The following is a 21,144-nucleotide window of genomic DNA, read 5'->3' on the forward strand; positions in this document are numbered from 1 at the left end:
TTTTTTTCAAAATCGATATGCGTAATCCGCAAAAAAAATCTTCATAATAGAATGCAATATCCTAAGATCAATAATGGTGAGACCTGCAACTGTTATATAGCCTCATAGAACGAAAATTGTATTTAGTATATCTCCGCCTAATGTACGAAATGTAAGAGAAAAGGCGAAAAATAATGAAAACAAACGGAACGAAAGTTGAACGAATAGAAATAATTAATCCTCAAAGATTTCTAATTGTAAGAAATAGTCCAATGCCCGCGCAGTATTTCTTTAAATTATTTTCTTTACTTTGACGATAGTATAATAAAATGTTTTTGAAATTTTACAAGGGTTTGTGAACAAATCTCTTATTTATAAATGTGCTTAAAAGTATACCGGCAAAAGCCGCTAGAATTTGTAAGTACGGCCAGACTTCAATGCACTTTTCCATTTAAAGAATTTGGAAATTAAATGAAATAACGAATAATAATGAAGTAATTTTCTATCCTTTCATTCATCCCAATCAATAAATCCAAAAACATTCCTTAAGAAGCATTACATTCCAATTAGCTCGATGTGGTTTAGTTAACGTTAGTCCTGCCAACTATCATCGGACGTTGTCATCACAATGTTATTAAATATTTTTCGATATAAATGAAGAGCACAAGGGATAGCTGTTAATCCAAGAAAAGTAATAATATAAAATTTAACAGTACTCAATACGTAATTAAAGAATTGGACCAGCAAGGTTATATTTATGTATATATTATACCCATCGTTTTGTTATTGTATAAAAAGTCATATTTCGTGCCAGATATACATCTACATACATACATGTATAATAAGACAACTGAGGAAGAATAATTATAGAGCAGCATATGTTCTGCAGATTTCTTCCATCCTCCCACATCATTACGAAATAAGCGTGGACAATTCTTCGTTTTTGTTCTGTAATCAACTCGTTTGCAAAATCGATATTGCATTAGAAATATCGGTACAGCAAACTCCATCTGCCAATTTCATTCCATAAATCATTCAATTGTGACGTAAATTTTGTACAACATTAAATTATGAATATATCTACGTATTTCTCTTTCAGTGCAATACTCCACACCCTCAAATGGAAAGTGCTCATTACGACAAAGATTAAAAGGCACGAAGGAATCTTACACACAAATAACAACATTATAAGATACCTAGGTAAACATTTGTTTAAAATTCGTCCATAAATTAATATAATTCAAATCTGTAGTGCCTTTGAGGTGTTGTAGTTACGAATTGATAGCGACTATTTGGATGACGTGTGAATATATTTCTACATCTTCAAACAACGATTTTTAATATTTATATTCTAACAATGGCTCGTCCGTTTTACGAAACGCATGTAAGTCCTGACATAATAACGTACAAATGTATACGTAATTTACGTACTTGCATATATACACATACATATGTATGTACAAGTATGTATGCTAAACTATCTAATGAAAATATACAATTACTCGATGTATTCGTAAAATAGTAAAGTATTACAAATTCGGAAACATTAAAAATCCCCTTTAAAGTTACGCATATAACTGATAATAAAGTATATTCAGTACGTTGAAATGAACTTCAATAGTTTTGGTTCGGCTGATAATATGAAATATTACTTTCATCGCCCATTCCATTAAGGACTGGTGTTCATGGATAAGAATCGATGAGTTTATCAACCAAGCCGTAATATAATTAAAACTGCTGACAAGCAAAATTAATCGAAAAGTATAATACATCAATTTTGGGCTAATATTCAAGCTATTTACGCGTATAAGAGATATTTATTGCTCAAACAAATACATACATACATATGTATGTATATGTACGTTATCGTTTTTAATAATTTAAGAGAACATTGTATAATCTCATAATTTCTCCATTTTTATTAATTTTTTATGTATATACTTTGCTCGAAAAAGCAAAACTCATCATTACGTGTGTCAATATTAAACAATTATTTTTATATGTAGTATATATGTAAGCAATATGTGTATCTCTATTTTAACTAATAGCTGTAGTTGTTCCAGTAACCTTAGTGGAGTGAGAGCCGGCAAAGCTAACAGCTGCTTTTGACGAGCTGTGTGTTTTTAGCCCGCTCATGCATATACGTTAAAATAGTGAAATACAAGCAATCAGACGAAAAAGCACATTTCAAATTAAACGCGGTTATTTTTAATAGAAGTCTAGTGAATTGGTGTGTTAAAGTTCATCGGTATATTATTATATATGTATGTACGTGTGGTGTAAAATCACAAAAATGGCTGATTTAGATGTAAGCAAAACATTTACTTAATCGAACAAAAATAGTTGTTTGTGCTAATTCTGAAAGTTAACACGCATGTGAGAGTCTCGATCGTAGAGTTTATTACATTAATTTATTTTGGTGGCGTAGTTAAAAACTTCTCTGTCGAAATTCCATTATTAAATTAGTTTTGTAATTATGCAACTGGCAAAGTGCTATTTCTTTGTTATAAATTAATTTTTAAATAATATGAAGTTTTTGTTGAAAAATTGTTCGCTAAGATTTTCAAAGAGATAACGTTCAAATATCAAGATAAGTAACGAACACTTTGGACATTATACACTCACCTCATATTGCACATTGAAATAACCTTTATATACTATATTTGTGTACTTTATGTCTTTAATAAGTTTTCAGTAATTTTATATAATTGTAATAATTATTTCATGACTTAATTTTTTTATGTAACTATGTGTATATCATTTATTTATTGATAATTGTTTTACTAATTGACATTTTTTTTAAATAGTTAGTTCCAATTGTAGTTGGTATTGCAGCTGTGGTGGTGGGTGCTGCCATCATTAATTACATTCTTAATAAGAAGTCGTCGAAACCACGACCTGAACCCAATCGCACCGCTCGCCTACGCACACTAGTTGATCCAAATGACAAATATCAGTTGCCATTAATTGAGAAAGAAATTCTTAGCCACGATACTCGACGTTTTCGGTTTGGTTTACCATCGAACCAACATGTTCTTGGATTGCCCGTTGGACAGCACATTCATTTGATCGCAACCATAGATAACGAATTGGTCATTCGTCCTTATACTCCAATATCCAGTGATGATGACGTTGGTTATGTCGATTTGGTCATTAAAGTATATTTTAAGAATGTTCATCCAAAATTCCCAGGAGGTGGTAAAATGACACAATATTTAGATCAAATGAATATCGGCGATAAGATCTCCTTCCGTGGTCCTTCCGGACGATTACAATATCAAGGTCAAGGCCGTTTTCAAGTTAAGAAGCTTCGAAAAGATCCACCAAAGACCGTTATAGCAAAGCGTGTAAATATGATATCCGGTGGCACTGGAATTACACCAATGTTACAGCTAATACGGGATGTTCTAAAACACAATGATAAAGACAAAACTGAACTTGCCCTATTATTTGCCAATCAGGTAAGACAAATAAAGTAATTTATATGAATATATTTCTTGAATTGTGGCTATTTGTTCTGTTTAGAGTGAAGCCGATATTTTGTTGCGTAACGAATTGGACGAATTAGTCAAAAAATATCCAGATCAATTAAAGGTGTGGTATACGATTGATAAAGCTTCTGAAGGTAAATATAAATACTTAAATATGCATACTATTTATAAATACAATGATTGGACTTATAAAAGGACACCTTCTACCTTAAACTATCGTTAAATTTGTTGAATTAAAAATTATGAGTATATTTATGTACAGTATACTAATAGATTCACACATTGTTAAGTCGCTTTTATAAATATTTAACCACGGTATCAAAACTGCAATAGGGTTCTATACCCGCCGCTGCTTTACTCATGCATGTGACTTTTTTCCGCGGATAAATTATTTGAGTAAATAAGAAACAACGTGAAAGCATTTGTTGTTTAATTTCTCAGGCCCATTAACCATATTCGCTATATCAGATGAGAGTTTTTAAAATAGAAAATATTTAATGTTTATTGTGTGCTTCCTTTGGTTTTTCGATCAATATCTGAAGCAATAATTAATTCTCTTTTTAAATGCTGCTTTTGGATAATTTTTATATCAGTCTGGCCATATAGCGTTGGATATGTCAATGATGAAATGATGCGCTCTCAACTTTTTTCGCCGAGTTCAAACACGCTTTGCTTACTGTGTGGTCCGCCACCGATGGTCAATTATACTTGTATACCCGGCTTGGAGCGCATCGGTCATCATGCTGATATGCGTTTCAGTTACTAAATGGAAAAACGTATAACGTAAAAAATGTATAGTTAAACTTTTATCAGGTATAAAACTATTTAATTAACAATGTAAATACATAAATAAATCAAGTATTATAGCGGTAGTTAATACTAAATCTTTATTTATTACACAGGCTGGATATATGATGTAGGCTTTATAAACGATGACATGATTAAACAACATCTTTTCCCGGCTTCTGAAGATACTTTGGTGTTAATGTGCGGTCCACCACCAATGATAAATTTCGCTTGTAATCCAGCTTTAGATAAATTGGAATTTCATCCAGATACCAGATTCGCATATTAAAAATATATAAACAAGTTATGTTGATTATAGAGTCGTCCATATTCCTGAATAAAATATGCACTAAAGTACTATATATGTAATTATAAATGTGCATGGCAATAAAAATTATTATCTTGTTATTAATGCTGTTGGTTAAATATATAGTCAAATTGCAGACTCATTACGTAAATGACTATCAAAGCATTGTAAAAACTTATTGAATTGTAAAGAAAATCATAAATTAAAAATAATTAATTTTATTATTTTGCAATAAACTCGATTCTTATATCTCTAAAAATAGTTTTGCGAATGAAAAACATTGGTACAGTCAATAGGAAATATTTGCAAGAAATTCCTTTAATATCTCGCCATAAAAGTAATATCTCCATCAGCTCCGATGATCGCTGTATAGTGGATTGAGCAATTTTTACTGTTTTTAGATAAATCATTGAAAGAAGAGAAACAATTGATACTAGATGAATCAAATTGTATATAAGTAAACAATTTTAGCTCAACTGTATCACATTTTAGCCTTCGACAGGTGCAATGTCTACAAATGCCACACTAACACACTAACATCATACATCTTAAAAAATCAACTGCTACACCCTTTGTAACGTGTCGTGCTTTCGAAGGAGATTCAAATTATTTTATTCATTCGCAGAGTGTGGCATGTTACATTAATTGTATTATTGTTCTTGTCAAACTTTTCTAATACTAAAATTTTAATAATTAAAAATATTCATAAAAAAAAACAATCATACTTATGTCTCCAAAATAGTCTACATTGCAAAGATTTCAACAATTGAAATGAATAAATGAAAAGACTTCAAAGAAATTTGGTGTTATAATTAACTCTACTGATCATCTAAAATAATTCTTGTCAAAATTTTTAATGAATTTCTTTTTTTTACTATTTTTCGTTTCTACTTTAATAAACTTCTGTATATTTGTAATGTCTAAAAACTAGTGTTGGCTAAAGCTAATAAATTTTCGGTAATGTTTTTATTTATTGCTTTAAATGTATATTTCAATTATTTTGTATGTAAATAACTAGCATTATTTAAAAATACATTAGTGCAGGCAGCTTATCTACTACTATATTAATTCATATTAAAAATATAAACTACCACAGGAACAAAATTTAAGTTAATTTTATTACTTTGAAATACTGAATGAACCAATTTAAATACAAATAAAATAATTCCGACGAATATCTGTTCAATCCTATGCCTGCAAAAAAAAGTGATCTCGCACTGAAATCCAACTTAAATTAAACTATTAATTTGTAAAAAATTTTTGGTAAAGTGAAAAAAATCCATTATATTTATTTAGTATTCTAGAAAAATAAGATTTTGTACGAAAAATTTTGACAATTCTGTGATTGGTTGGCTCAGCGTCAAATATGGACACCAGCAAAGAGAAAATATTTTAGTTTTTTTTCGATAAAGGAAAAATCGCAAGGTCGCTGCAAATGTGAATAACCTTTATGATCCCTATACTGTAGCAGTCAATCGGGCGCAAACTCTAAATTTCTGAAGCTGATGGTTACTGGTGAAGACGGCAGGAAGGGTTTGCTGTGTGTTTGGTGTTCCAGAAGCTTGGTTGTTGGTCGCACCAAGTGATTACTACCTGTTGCTGCCCATGGCGAATGAGTTTGCTGGTGAAAAAGTATTTTCAAGAGAGCTTATGAAAATAGACTGTCCCAGTTTTCTGTCAATCGGCCGACGGCTTCTTTCAAAATACTAAAAAATTATAAAATTAAACGGAGCATTTTTCGCTTTTTACTACCTTTTTACTAGACCTTATATCTAGTGTGAATATTTTATTATTAATGTTGTGGGTTTTATTAAATAATATTTGAATTTCGCATTACTATATATATTAATTTTGTGACAAATCGTCTTTCTACTTATATAATTTCGATATTTCTGTGGATTAAATTAGTTTAACATCGATGTATTGTATAGTGTAGGGAATAAAATAATTTAAAAGGACAAATAACAACTAAAAATACAAAAATACTAAAAAAATAAAAAGATTAGGGGTATCGTTTATTTTTAGACACATGCATTTAAATGGCATTACTATAATATTCAAGCAACCGTGATTGATTTTAGCAAAATTACAACCCATAAAATAAATTGAAAGTTGACCTAAAATACTTTTAATGAAAAAATAGAGTTCAGATTGGGTCTTTTTAAATTTTCACAGTATCATAACAGAGTATTTATAATTTTCATTTAAAGGAAATTCTACATTTCTAACAAATCTGTATGTATTTAAAAATATAATGATCTTAAGTAACCGTGCTAAACGGTTGCTTGATAAAAAAGATAGTCAAGCCTCTGTACAAAAATCAAAACAAGGAACAAATAAAATACGAACAAAAATTAAGCGTTTTTCAATTAACACTAATTCATAACATACGAACTCCAATGTGTCAACTATAATACATATCAGTTGAACATCAGAGAAATTGTTCGCTGTACATGTTCATTGCTTGAATTCGTTGATATCTTTCCAAGGTTGGTCATTTCGTTGCTAAACAACCCATTATTTTTACGTACTAGAAGTTCGAATGCTTCATCGTCCAGTTCAACAGGTTTGATGCTTGAAACTTTTTTATACCTTAAAAAAATTGTAATTTTTTTTTAAATATATACATATATTGTTTTATAAACTTTGGTTAATCTAGTGTACTTACTTATCTGCCCTGTATTTTTCCTGTATGGCCTGCTGCGCAAGTTTAGTGGCCGCTTTGTGTGATTTAGAGAGGTGTAATATTACCTCTTTGAGGTCTTCTAATTTATACGATGTTATCTCTTCTAATTCTGAATTCCAAATTGCATAGTCCAATAGGTGCCTAGCTAGTGCATGAGCAGCAGCCGACATTAATGATGGTAGAAATCGTAAATACGGATCCGCTTCCAAAAGTGATAACTCACAAATATACTATAAACGTAAATTAAAAATATTTTTTCGTATATTGTTAAAAATATTTCTCTAACCTGAGTTAGAAATTTTAGCTTATCTGTCATATTTAACAATACAGCATAAGTGTTGATAAACACATACGCAGTTGGCGTGCATAAGTCAAATGCTAAAATTTTCAAAATAATCTGTTCCATTCGCAAAACTTGGGCTTTATTATAGGTATCATCGGTAATGAACACAAATTCACCAACATCTGGAGGGTAGATTTCTTCATACTTTCTATATTTTTTGTTAATAAAAAAATAATAATATAAGTAGTTACATAAACAACATTTAGTTATACATCGTCACCTAAAATGCAAAATAACGTACCAACATTTTCGGAAATTCACAGGGGAAAGATGAAACACGTTATAAAATGGAATGTGAGGAAACAAAACTTAAATATTGGTTAAAACTGGGTTATATCTAATAGCAGAACCTTAAAATCTTGGACATATGTACTTATATGTATGGAATTTGAAGTAGTGGATCATAATCAATGAAATAATCAATTTCGAATTTTTTGATCATACGTTACTTTGCATTTTAGGTGACGATATAAATATTGACAAATGTAGGTTTTACTTTCAAACTTACGATGCAATGTACATGGCTGCGGTACCAACTAATTGCAGTTTGCTGCGTACCACAGACATTTGGCTGAGAAATCGATCAATATAAGAAACGGAAAGATATAGCGTTTCTGTATCCAAATTGTACTCTTCAGACACTTCAACTAACCAATCTACGAGAATCGTACGCATTGAATGATTAATGTCGGCCTGGCGGCGCATGTAGTGCGGCTTGGGTCGATGTTTTTTCTGTAAAATTTTATATAAGAATTATATTGATTCAGAAGTTATTAAAGTAATTCTTAAAAATTCTTGATTCTTAATATTTTGAAATGGCGAGGGTCATAACTTGTTAACGATTCACTTTTCTACAATTTGTGGATACACATCAATACGCGTTGCCCAGCTACCAACAAACAAACCTTAGTTTATTACTTTTTACTTTACAAAAAATATATATATTCAGTCAGTAGCTAGTGAACTTTTCAAAAATAACTGATACTTTACTTTTTAGTTGTGTGTATAACATATTATAAATTATATTATAAATTTTGGAAACTTTTCTATTCAAAGAATAAACTCCATATGTTTAAGATTCCGATTGCGACTAAGGATGATATAAATGAATCCGCTAAACTGCAAAGGCGTTTACAATTTGAGGATGAACGGAAAAACAGGATATTCAATGCTAAACAGAGACTCTTCGGCGTAGGTTTTACACTGTTTTTATTTTGACCCTAATCAAATTTTTTTTTATATAGTTGGATTTGGGCGCACTGGAACGACAAATTGCCGAAAAAAACAAGCAAAGGCAGGTTGAAGCTGAATGTGAACGGCGTTACGAAGACCAGACCCAGCGCCAGCAACTCGCAATTTATGCAAAGTCTCTAGAAATGGATAAACGAAAGCGTGTTGCCGAAGCAGATCTCAATTATTATCGCTGTCGTTTTCAGCGTAAAGATCAGCGCCGTGAATTTGATTTAAACGATCCAAATAGGATAAAAAGAGCTTTACCGGCACGCGTGGCCGACGACGATGTACGTCTTGGAATTTCTAGTGCACAAATTTTCTCAGGTGAAGATCTGGGCCATAGTGAACGAAAATTGCGCCAGCGGGCTCAGCAACGTGCATGGTTAGATCAACAAGTTCAAGAACGAAAGCAAGCTGAAGAGGATCGTATCAAGGCCGATTTAATAATGCAGGAATCAATTGCTTCTCGGGATAAACGTCTTGAGGATATGGCAAATTCAGAGCGGAAAATACGTAACCAAATGACAGCAGCTATTTATGATTATAACACGCAATTAGCAAAATCTAAAAGATTCGATCGTATTCGTGAAAAAAAAGAAAACAACGAAGACGATTTAGCTGAAATCTATAATATGCTCACTAGTGATATGCTTACTGAAAATCCGGATGCAGCACAGTCAAGGACAAATCCAACAAAAAAAATTGCCTTTATGTACCGAGGTATGTCTGCTGATGAACTCGCTAAATTCCATGAGGAACAGTTACAACAAAAAATTACCAACAAGAAAAAGCAAACTGATCAACAGCTTATGGACAAACAGTGGGAACAGTACGCTCTAAATATGGATCGAGAATTGATGTTAAAGCAGTTGGAGTTGGAAAGAAATCAAAAACAATTACTGGACGATCACATACGTTACAATGCGCGTCTTGCAGTGGAGCAAAAAAAGCAAAACGAGATGTCGAATAAGGATTTAAACAAAAATTATGTATCTAAAGAGTTTTATGACCAGTTCAACAAAACTTCACGTTGATTTTTTTATTATTCAATCAAAATCTAATATTAAAAATAAATTAATATGCTTTTTTGAAAAAAAAAAAAAAAAAAAAAAACTAGCAAAAGCATGCTTCAATTCAATACATTTTTTCTATTAAACTATATTTAGTCTTTAGAGAGATTGCCATGTTGTTACAATGTGATTACCCTCAACGAAATACGAAATTAAAAATGAATGACAGCAGCTGAGCAAATCATCCCTTATGTTCAATGCTAGGGGGTGAAAAACTCATGTGGCGGGAAAGCAGACAAGATATTTGCAAAATATGTATTTGATCGAATCGTTTCGTATTTTAAATACGAATCGATTCAGTTATGAAAATATGTATATGGAACTATATTTTCAAAATTGCCCTCAACGGTTGCACCAAGTTTTGGAGACAATTTTAAAATAGAATCATTTTTTGGATTTCTAAATTCTTGAACACAACATACCTCACTTTCATGGAAATATTCCAATATATTTCTTTGATATTCCACCACTTCAAAGAAGCGTTGACGATCATTACGGGGAATAATAAGACGCCGCTGTTGTTCCTCTTCCTCTGTAGTTGTATCAGTACTCTTTTTATCGTCATTGTCAACATCAATCAATTGCGATTCCGATTGTTGAGCAGTGCCCACTTGGGAACGGTCTACGGACATCGGTGAAAGAACCTCTGATACTGACATTGGCGTCGTATCCAAAAGGCAGTCGTCATATACTTTATTTTCTTTCTGCGGACCATCACTGTAAAAATGAATAATAATTAATCCAGAAACTATGTGAACTTAACCAACCGCTTACTGCTTATAGTCATTTTTATTTGGATTATTTTGTTGATCAAAACAAATATTTTCCTTTCCATTAGCAGAAGAAATTGATGCACTGCTAGTACCAAAACGATGATATGTCTGCGAACTCTCATCTGGTTGATCCTCATAAACTGAAAATGATTTGAACTGCTCTACTACAGTTTGCTTAATAGCTGCAGCTGCAAACACTGAATTATTGTCATTATGCGTTTTAGCATTCCCCACTTCGCGAAAAGCCTGAAACAATGAAGTTAAAATATTTAAATTTTGACAATATACAAATAAATGTCTATATTTGTGTTGGATAAGAGTTTTGAGAAGGAACCCGTTATTTTAGTGGTTTTTTACATGTCCTGTTACAAGTATATACTCATATTTATTAATATACCACTAATATAAAAAAATTATATTAAAAACCTAAAAGAAACTTTAACAAAGTACTATTTGCCACGCATGCGTATTATTATCAATTTAATTAAATATATTTTGACACTAGTTTTGTGAAAATTCTTACCAATTTGCTACCTGCTGTAACACCAGTTATATTACGTCCATGTGCCACATTGTTATTTGCATTTAGCACAGCAAAATTAGTGCGACTAACACCATCACCAAGCTTTCCTTTGATTGGGACGGCGGCGCCCCCAAACCCAGATGGTTGTAGAACATTCACTCTGTTGCTACAGGTAACTAAATTTTTCTCTTTTAGTGGAACAGCTATATGAGGATTTTCCTTCTCGGCGTCTTGATGAATTTGAAAAGTAGCCATTGCGCAATATAAATTTTACTTTACCGCTTTCTTTGCTCGTTACTCTTTTTTACTTGATCCAAATGCACTTTTAATTCAATTTGGATATTTTTCCAAAACTTATTGTGTAAAATATTTTGACAACAAATAAAAAATGTTTACATTCTATGTATTAGCTTGTTTTTTTAATCCTTAATTCACTTTTATTCAGTCTAAATTGAATTACCAAAAAATATTTGCATACATATATTTCCAAGTGTTATTATTTTAACGGTGCACGAATATGCAACCAACTAATTAATTATATTCAATGTGCGCGTTTCCACAAAATTTTCAGGCAATGATTTTCTTTCAACTCTATTTCTCCATTCGCCACTCAAAGTATTTTTGAATTTGTGCGCCGTCGTTGTCAGCTAAGAGCTTGGTATAATGATTTTGTAGCTTGTCGCTTCAATTTCGCCGCCATTTTTCCTACTCATTTTGCGTGCTTCTTCTTCGTTAGCATTGAAAATATGCAGCGTTGCCACTTCAATGAAACGAAGAGATTAATTGTATGAAAATTCATTTCGAAACATATACAAAAAAATTTATATTTACATAATCTTAGTATTGTTGAAATATATGTACATACATATATATAAATACTACATATTAAGTTGATCATAAAACTCACTTCACATAACTAGTACTGCCCTAGTGATTATTTATATTTATTTCGACGTAAAAGTTATATGGCTACTTCATAGAACGATATTTATAGAAAAGGTTCACGATTCGGCCATTATCAAAATATTTTACTTTTCGTTCGGCCGTGTTTCACCGCACAAACTTAAGAGCGAATTTCACCACGGTTTAACATCTGGAGACTGGGAAATAGCAGTATTAACCATTTTCAGAGATAAATCAGGGAATTTCAACTTTAGAGAAGACACAAATAACGCTGTACTAAAATGTTAATAGTTATTATGAGGGAACATCGAAAAAGCACAATTTCGAAAATGAAATTACACCATGGCACGAACTTACATACACTTGCATTCGCTTATGTTCTTTGACATATACTTACATATGTACATATATGCCTGCTTCTCTTGTCTACAGCGACCTTGCTGTAAGTTTCCCGTGAGGTTAGCACATGTGCGCACTGTTGTTGTTGTTTTAACGGAAATCTAATCCCCGTTGGGATGGTAAATGTCATTTGTGTTGTCGTCGATGTCATCTAACGGTAGGCCCAAGAAACGTGCTCTTTCGACGGGGTCGGACCAAAGGGAGAAGGGTGTTAGATGGGTGGGGTTTGTGGGGCATACAAAGAGGTGGTCAGTATCATGCGGAGACTCGTTGCATGCAGGACATACGTCGGGCATGTCAGGGTCTATTCTGGATACATGTGCGCACTAGCCAGGCACGCTGCCTGCTTTACTTACATGGATCCAATTAACAGCCAGCTTCCCGCGAATTTACACCGTGACTTTCAAATCACATAACATCACGGCGCGAAAGTCACTTAAGCACTGGCCAGGCAACGTGCCTGCTTTACTCATATAGCCAACAGGCAACTAGCTTCCCGCGAAGTTACCGCGTGACTTTCAAATCACATAATATCGCGGCGCGAGAGTCACCTAAGCACTGGCCAGACACGCTGCCTGCTTTACTTATATAGCCAACTGGCAGCCAGCTTCCCGCGAATTTACCGCGCGACTTTCAAATCACATAATATCGCGGCGCAAGGGTCACCTAAGCACTGGCCAGGCACGCTGCATGCTTTACTTATACTGCCAATTGGCAGCTAGCTTCCCGCGAATTTACCGAGTGACTTTCAAATCACACAATTTCGCGGCGCGAGGGTCACCTAAGCACTGGCCAGACACGCTGCCTGCTTCACTTATATAGCCAACTGGCAGCCAGCTTCCCGCGAATTTTCCGCGCGAATTTCAAATCATATAACACCACGGCGCGAGAGTCGCCTAAGCACTGGCCAGGCACGCTGCATGCTTTACTTATATAGCCAACTGGCAGCTAGCTTCCCGCGAATTTACCGCGCGACTTTCATATCACATAATATCGCGGCGCGAGAGTCACCTAAGCACTGGCCAGGCACGCTGTATGCTTTACTTGTATAGTCAACTGTCAGCCAGCTTCCCGCGAATTTAGCGCGTGAATTTCAAATCATATAACACCACAGCGCGAGAGTCACCCAAGCACTGGCCGGGCACGCTGCATGCTTTACTTGTATAGCCAACTGGCAGCCAGCTTCCCGCGAATTTAGCGCGTGACTTTAAAATCATATAAAACCACGGCGCGAGAGTCACTTAAGCACTGGCCAGGCACGCTGCATGCTTTGTTTATATAGCCAACTGGCAGTTAGCTTCCCGCGAATTTAGCGCGTGAATTTCAAATCATATAACACCACAGCGCCAGAGTCACCTAAGCACTGGCCGGGCACGCTGCATGCTTTACTTATATAGCCAACTGGCAGCTAGCTTCCCGCGAATTTAGCGCGTGACTTTAAAATCATATAAAACCACGGCGCGAGAGTCACTTAAGCACTGGCCAGGCACGCTGCATGCTTTGTTTATATAGCCAACTGGCAGCTAGCTTCCCGCGAATTTAGCGCGTCACTTTCAAATCATATAACACCACGGCGCGAGAGTCACCTAAGCACTGGCGGGGCACGCTGCATGCTTTACTTATATAGCCAACTGGCAGTTAGCTTCCCGCGGATTTTCCGCGTGACTTTCAAATCATATAACACCACGGCGCGAGAGTCACCTAACCACTGGCCAGGCACGCTGCATGCTTTACTTATATAGCCAACTGGCAGTTAGCTTCCCGCGAATTTAGCGCGTGACTTTCAAATCATATAACACCACGGCGCGAGAGTCACCTAAGCACTGGCCGGGCACGCTGCATGCTTTACTTATATAGCCAACTGGCAGCTAGCTTCCCGCGAATTTAGCGCGTGAATTTCAAATCATATAATATCGCGGCGCGAGAGTCACCTAAGCACTGGCCAGGCACGCTGCATGCTTTACTTATATAGCCAACTGGCAGTTAGCTTCCCGCGAATTTAGCGCGTGACTTTCAAATCATATAACACCACGGCGCCAGAGTCACCTAAGCACTGGCCGGGCACGCTGCATGCTTTACTTATATAGCCAACTGGCAGCTAGCTTCCCGCGAATTTAGCGCGTGACTTTCAAATCATATAATATCGCGGCGCGAGAGTCACCTAAGCACTGGCCAGGCACGCTGCATGCTTTACTTGTATAGTCAACTGTCAGCCAGCTTCCCGCGAATTTTCCGCGCGAAGTTCAAATCATATAACACCACGGCGCGAGAGTCACCTAACCACTGGCCAGGCACGCTGCATGCTTTACTTATATAGCCAACTGGCAGTTAGCTTCCCGCGAATTTACCGCGTCATTTTCAAATCACATAATATCGCGGCGCGAGAGTCACCTAACCACTGGCCAGGCACGCTGCATGCTTTACTTATATAGCCAACTGGCAGTTAGCTTCCCGCGAAATTAGCGCGTGACTTTCAAATCATATAACACCACGGCGCAAGAGTCACCTAAGCACTGGCCAGGCACGCTGCATGCTTTACTTATATAGCCAACTGGCAGCTAGCTTCCCGCGAATTTAGCGCGTGACTTTAAAATCATATAAAACCACGGCGCGAGAGTCACCTAAGCACTGGCCAGGCACGCTGCATGCTTTACTTATATAGCCAACTGGCAGTTAGCTTCCCGCGAATTTAGCGCGTGACTTTCAAATCATATAACACCACGGCGCGAGAGTCACCTAAGCACTGGCCGGGCACGCTGCATGCTTTACTTATATAGCCAACTGGCAGTTAGCTTCCCGCGAATTTAGCGCGTGACTTTCAAATCACATAATATCGCGGCGCGAGAGTCACCTAAGCACTGGCCAGGCACGCTGCATGCTTTACTTATATAGCCAACTGGCAGTTAGCTTCCCGCGAATTTACCGCGTCATTTTCAAATCACATAATATCGCGGCGCGAGAGTCACCTAAGCACTGGCCAGGCACGCTGCATGCTTTACTTATATAGCCAACTGGCAGTTAGCTTCCCGCGAAATTAGCGCGTGACTTTCAAATCATATAACACCACGGCGCGAGAGTCACCTAAGCACTGGCCGGGCACGCTGCATGCTTTACTTATATAGCCAACTGGCAGTTAGCTTCCCGCGAATTTAGCGCGTGACTTTCAAATCATATAATATCGCGGCGCGAGAGTCACCTAAGCACTGGCCAGGCACGCTGCATGCTTTACTTGTATAGTCAACTGTCAGCCAGCTTCCCGCGAATTTTCCGCGCGAATTTCAAATCATATAACACCACGGCGCGAGAGTCACCTAACCACTGGCCAGGCACGCTGCATGCTTTACTTATATAGCCAACTGGCAGTTAGCTTCCCGCGAAATTAGCGCGTGACTTTCAAATCACATAATATCGCGGCGCCAGAGTCACCTAAGCACTGGCCGGGCACGCTGCATGCTTTACTTATATAGCCAACTGGCAGCTAGCTTCCCGCGAATTTAGCGCGTGACTTTCAAATCATATAAAACCACGGCGCGAGAGTCACCTAAGCACTGGCCAGGCACGCTGCATGCTTTGTTTATATAGCCAACTGGCAGCTAGCTTCCCGCGAATTTAGCGCGTCACTTTCAAATCATATAACACCACGGCGCGAGAGTCACCTAAGCACTGGCGGGGCACGCTGCATGCTTTACTTATATAGCCAACTGGCAGTTAGCTTCCCGCGGATTTTCCGCGTGACTTTCAAATCATATAACACCACGGCGCGAGAGTCACCTAGGCACTGGCCAGGCACGCTGCATGCTTTACTTATATAGCCAACTGTCAGTTAGCTTCCTGCGAATTTAGCGCGTGACTTTCAAATCATATAATATCGCGGCGCGAGAGTCACCTAAGCACTGGCCAGGCACGCTGCATGCTTTGCTTGTATAGTCAACTGTCAGCTAGCTTCCCGCGAATTTTCCGCGCGAATTTCTAATCATATAATATCGCGGCGCGAGAGTCACCTAAGCACTGGCCAGGCACGCTGCATGCTTTGCTTGTATAGTCAACTGTCAGCTAGCTTCCCGCGAATTTTCCGCGCGAATTTCTAATCATATAACACCACGGCGCGAGAGTCACCTAAGCACTGGCCAGGCACGCTGCATGCTTTACTTATACAACCAACTGGCAGCTAGCTTCCCGCGAATTTACCGCGTGACTTTCAAATCACATAATATCGCGGCGCGAGAGTCACCTAAGCACTGGCCAGGCACACTCCATGCTTTACTTATACAGCCAACTGGCAGCTAGTTTCCCGCGAATTTACCGCGTCATTTTCAAATCACATAATATCGCGGCGCGAGAGTCACCTAAGCTGCATGCTTTACTTACATAGCCAACTGGCAGCTAGCTTCCCACGAATTTACCGCGTGACATTCAAATCACATAATATCGCGGCGCGAGAGTCACCTAAGCACTGGCAAGGCACGCTGCATGCTTTACTTATATAACCAACTGGTCGCCAGCTTCCCGCGAATTTATTGCGTGGCTTTCAAATCATGTAACAACACGGCGTGAGAGTCACCTAAGCACTGGCCAGGCACGCTGCATGCTATACTTATATAGCCAACTGGCAGCCAGCTTCCCGCGAATTTACTGCGCGACTTTAAAATCGAATAACATCGCGGCGCGGGAGTCACCTAAGCACTGGCCAGGCACGCTGCATACTTTACTTACATATAGAGCCAACTGACATCTAGCTTCCTCCGAATTTACTGCGCGACTTTAAAATCAAATAGCATCGAAAGGCTGCTTGTCTTTTATAGAGCCAGCTGGCAGACTGCTTCCTCTGAAGTCACGTTGTAACTTCAAAAATTTTTTTATTTGACAAGTTATTTTCATGAAATTTGGTATAGATTATTTGTCAAAGGCAAAGCTACAGTCTATAGCATATATGTACATACGGACCCAACGTTCATAATCAAGATAGAAGTCATTTTATACCCTTTATGCTATAAGAAATAAACCTGTGAAGGGCATTTTAGCTTTGGTACATCTAACTTTTTTCTTGTTTTCTTTGCATTGATTCAGATAAAATTGCAAAGGATTGGGATTCTCTGAAAAGATTATATAATTTACATTCTATGAAAATTGCCAATGCTAAACAGACAAAGGCAAATAAAATATAATTCCTAAAAAAGAGGAAAGTATGTATATGTAAATAAGATTGTACATATATTTTCATTAGCCCCCAGTATTAAAATTAACTTAGTACGCAAAATGGTCCTGCCTTGTGGAAGGATAAGTCACTCAAATCCATACATATAGTATATATGTACATATGTACATTCGTAAGTGCTATGGATAAGCAAAGTATTAGAAAACGACAAAAAGTGATAATAATCTCCTTTCAGAAATGTTGAACGTACTTGCATGTGTATGTATTTGAAATCCTGAAAGTCGTGGAACTTTAATTTTCGGTTTAACCGCTATTAATTTTAGATTTCATTTCAGTTACTTGAATATCATGTCATATTACTGAAATAATTAAAATATGTCAGGATAATATGTTCATTGTATGTATGTACATAAGTATGTATGTTATCTGTTATCTGGTAAAAAAAAGGTCATTAAAAAAGTACTTCTACTTGGATAACACGTTATTTTAATAACCTCAAGCAAGTTTTTTTTTGTTTTAATTTATTGCTTTCTTTGGAAAATATATGTATCAAACCATGTAAGTAATATTAAAAAAATTATATTGTATGAAGCATAAATATATTTTTTTTTCATAATGTTACTGTTACTATATTTCTGATGAACTAAATAAGTTTATTTATATGTTTTGAAATCTATATATTTCTGTATTTATTAATAAATAAAAAACCAAAAATTTTTATTACTGCGTATTCTAACTTGGGGAGTCAGATCTAATTACGTTATGACATAAAAATATTAATATCATATGTAAGTCATATTTTATTATAAGATTGTTTATCGAAATCAAAACCAATAGAACTTGCAAAAGCCGTTTAATCTAAAAGTGAATTCATAAATTCGAATTTAACTCTTCACCTTCAAATTAAATGGCTTGATCAGTCACATAATTTTTCTTATAACCTACATACATAAGCATGTACATACATATATCCTTAATTTTTGATAACCTTTTACGGTTTAGAAAATGCGAAATGATCTCGCTCATAAGTTCATGTGTAATTTCAATATCTCCGCGAGGGCAAAGTCTTTGAGAATAATCCACACTTGCTAATGAAAATTTTTCTTGTCGGCTTTCCATTCTTTGTGCCATAGTCTTGAAGTTCGTAGAGATATTTTAAGCCACCCACAATTCGTCCAAAAGCGATGCGTTTGCTATTAGCTGCAGGCAGTGGTCGAAAGGAGATTGCAAAGCTTAGTCGGTCACTTTCGATACCACTTATATTTTCACGCGAATAAGAAACAATACCGCCATGGTTTGTGTGATTTAAACTTCGTGTATCGAATTCATGTTTTCTGTGTGTATGAGAATCTGGCGGTATTCTTAACTCTCCCTCCAACCATAGAGATGGAAAGACACGAGTGATGAAAAGGCTTTCTGCGCTATTGTTTCTAGCTAAGCGGATGAACTCCAATACAACTTGAGGCGATGCTTCCGTATATAATTGAATAAGTACACGTCCCACTGGTCGAAGAGCCTTTAGCTCTAGGTCCATAAAAATTACGGGGCGCAAGAGACGTTGAAGCTGAATGCCAGTTTCCGGTAAATTCAAAATTGGATACTTGCTTAGAGCAATCGATGGATAGGTCATTGGACTACCACGTTGATTATTCAGCTTTTCGTTTGTTGCCAAAGATTTCGACTTTATAATATTTCTACGCTCATCTATGATTGATTTGGTGGATAGACGATGAGCATGTTGTTGGATATTTCTTTTCTCAAATTGGGGAAGCTGTTGTCGGTGTAAAAAATTTGGATTAGATTGTGACCTACACATATTTCTGTTTTTCAACGAACGGAACGAATCTGAGATGACACAATTTGCACTGATACGCGATGGCAAACGAACTGAACCGCTATTAACACGAGATCGAACGTATCGTAAACGTTGGCGATGATCGCGATACATTTGAGCGCGCATTTTATCAGAAATCATATTTGCCAAATAGAAAGCAAATATCAATTTATATGACAAGTCGCCGAATTATAGATACACGAAATAATAAAACAAAAATTTTCGAAATATTTAATTTAAAAGGGAAAACCAACCAAAATCAAATAAAGAGGAATAACAATATAAATTCAATTGTGAATGTTTGAATTTTGTGGAGATTTTTTTTCAGATAAATAAGTTTACTAAAAGCAATTTTGCATACGTAAAAAACGATAAGTAAAATAAATAAAACTGAACTTAAAAAATTAAATCGGAATTGCAACTCACCTGTTGCTACATGTTCAAGGTGTTTGGGGCTACCAGCAAGTTTTAAAAACGATTATTAGTATATATGTACATATACATATTGTGTAAACGTGGAAATGGAGGTGCATATGTACATCTGTATGGCATATGTGAATATTTACAATTATGCGTCCCCACTTCCTATATTTCAAAAATTTCACAATTAATGAAAATATTTATTATTTTTTAGAATATAAAAAACTTGAGTGCATATAAACATACATACATTGTCTTTGTAATTGGTACTCGCACGATGTCTGATCAACGAAGTGTTGTGTATATGTGAAAGCAGAGAAGCTGACTTCGTTTGCAAGCTCAGTGTATGGGCTTAGCTTTTTATGGTATTCTCAAATCAAATCAATGCAATGTATCATGTATATTTTTATGTATTATGTAACATACATACATCCAAACATGGATAGTTATGTGCTTAGCTATACTTCTATTGTGTGGTGAAGGTGGAACTTACATCATGATAATGAGTACACGAAAGCACCTGAAAACTTACTTGCATGAGATGACAGTAGTTTCAATATCCATCAGTATCCTCATATGTGAGTAGGAAGTTCGCATGTACTGCAGCAAGAGTGTTGAAATAATTTGTTTAAGTAAAGGACTACTGTGTGCATTGCTGTCATTTATGTATGTCATTTATAGCGAACGGGAATGCGTTTCCTTTTCATTTCGTATTTAAATCGTTCACGCCCGATACAACGTAATAAAACATGTTAACAATAGAAAGCAATAATAACGAGAATCATAAGGACGTATAAAAATAACCGAACACATTATCGTGTACTTATACATATGTATATATAACTCTCTACCTATCTAATATGAATTTATTTATTTATTTATTTATTTATTTATTTAGAGTAGAGTAAAAATATTATATTTTGGTTTAGTTTCCTTTCAGAGCGAAAAAATTTGGAAAATTAAATTAAAAGTTACTAAATAATTTTTTATCGGTTCCCTAATGTTTTTGCATTTCCGCTTTCTGCCGCAAATTCGTGGTCTACTTGTAGTTTTTCCTGTCTTGAGACTCATTTGAGTGCATTCTGTTGCTAACAAAAATTCATAACTTTCCCAAGGGACACCTAATGTGCGCTCTATATCCACCACACTATTACATCGGTGGAGTTGCATGCCGCGTAACTTCTAAAAAAAGTTTTCAAATAAATATTCAGTAGTGAGGTGATACAAAATGATACAAAAACG

General features: G+C 35.8%; 4 protein-coding genes across 11 annotated transcripts; 2 read left to right on the forward strand and 2 right to left on the reverse strand.

Moving 5' to 3' along the window:
* The first annotated feature begins 57 nt into the window (after nt 1-57).
* Nucleotides 58-4,822, forward strand: LOC120778526 (NADH-cytochrome b5 reductase 3). 8 transcript variants are annotated; one of them, XM_040110367.1, is made up of 6 exons: nt 58-76; nt 1,079-1,179; nt 1,232-1,363; nt 2,787-3,440; nt 3,505-3,604; nt 4,373-4,822. In XM_040110367.1, the coding sequence occupies exons 3-6, from the start codon at nt 1,337-1,339 to the stop codon at nt 4,543-4,545; spliced, it is 954 nt and encodes a 317-aa protein (XP_039966301.1). In that variant the 5' UTR covers nt 58-76; nt 1,079-1,179; nt 1,232-1,336; the 3' UTR covers nt 4,546-4,822. The 8 variants fall into 8 exon arrangements, with proteins under 8 accessions (XP_039966301.1, XP_039966299.1, XP_039966297.1 ...); XM_040110365.1 differs by lacking the exon at nt 58-76 and adding an exon at nt 134-236; XM_040110363.1 differs by lacking the exon at nt 58-76 and adding an exon at nt 250-396.
* A 1,475-nt stretch (nt 4,823-6,297) lies between these two features.
* Nucleotides 6,298-11,872, reverse strand: LOC120778524 (G2/mitotic-specific cyclin-A). The gene is made up of 7 exons (XM_040110359.1): nt 11,192-11,872; nt 10,670-10,914; nt 10,318-10,612; nt 8,101-8,324; nt 7,536-7,740; nt 7,232-7,479; nt 6,298-7,155 (listed from the first exon to the last, which is right to left on the reverse strand). The coding sequence occupies exons 1-7, from the start codon at nt 11,444-11,446 to the stop codon at nt 6,984-6,986; spliced, it is 1,644 nt and encodes a 547-aa protein (XP_039966293.1). The 5' UTR covers nt 11,447-11,872; the 3' UTR covers nt 6,298-6,983.
* Nucleotides 8,604-9,859, forward strand: LOC120778525 (RIB43A-like with coiled-coils protein 2). Its single transcript, XM_040110360.1, has 2 exons — nt 8,604-8,783; nt 8,837-9,859. The coding sequence occupies exons 1-2, from the start codon at nt 8,661-8,663 to the stop codon at nt 9,857-9,859; spliced, it is 1,146 nt and encodes a 381-aa protein (XP_039966294.1). The 5' UTR covers nt 8,604-8,660.
* Nucleotides 11,873-18,690: 6,818 nt separating the features above from the next.
* LOC120778568 (peptidyl-prolyl cis-trans isomerase E-like) lies at nt 18,691-19,628 on the reverse strand. Its single transcript, XM_040110433.1, has one exon. It carries the CDS (start codon nt 19,621-19,623, stop codon nt 18,691-18,693), a length of 933 nt encoding a protein of 310 aa, XP_039966367.1. The 5' UTR covers nt 19,624-19,628.
* Between the last annotated feature and the right edge of the window lie 1,516 nt (nt 19,629-21,144).

Source organism: Bactrocera tryoni, chromosome 5 (assembly GCF_016617805.1).
Source record: "Bactrocera tryoni isolate S06 chromosome 5, CSIRO_BtryS06_freeze2, whole genome shotgun sequence".
Taxonomy (NCBI): Eukaryota; Metazoa; Arthropoda; class Insecta; order Diptera; family Tephritidae; genus Bactrocera; species Bactrocera tryoni.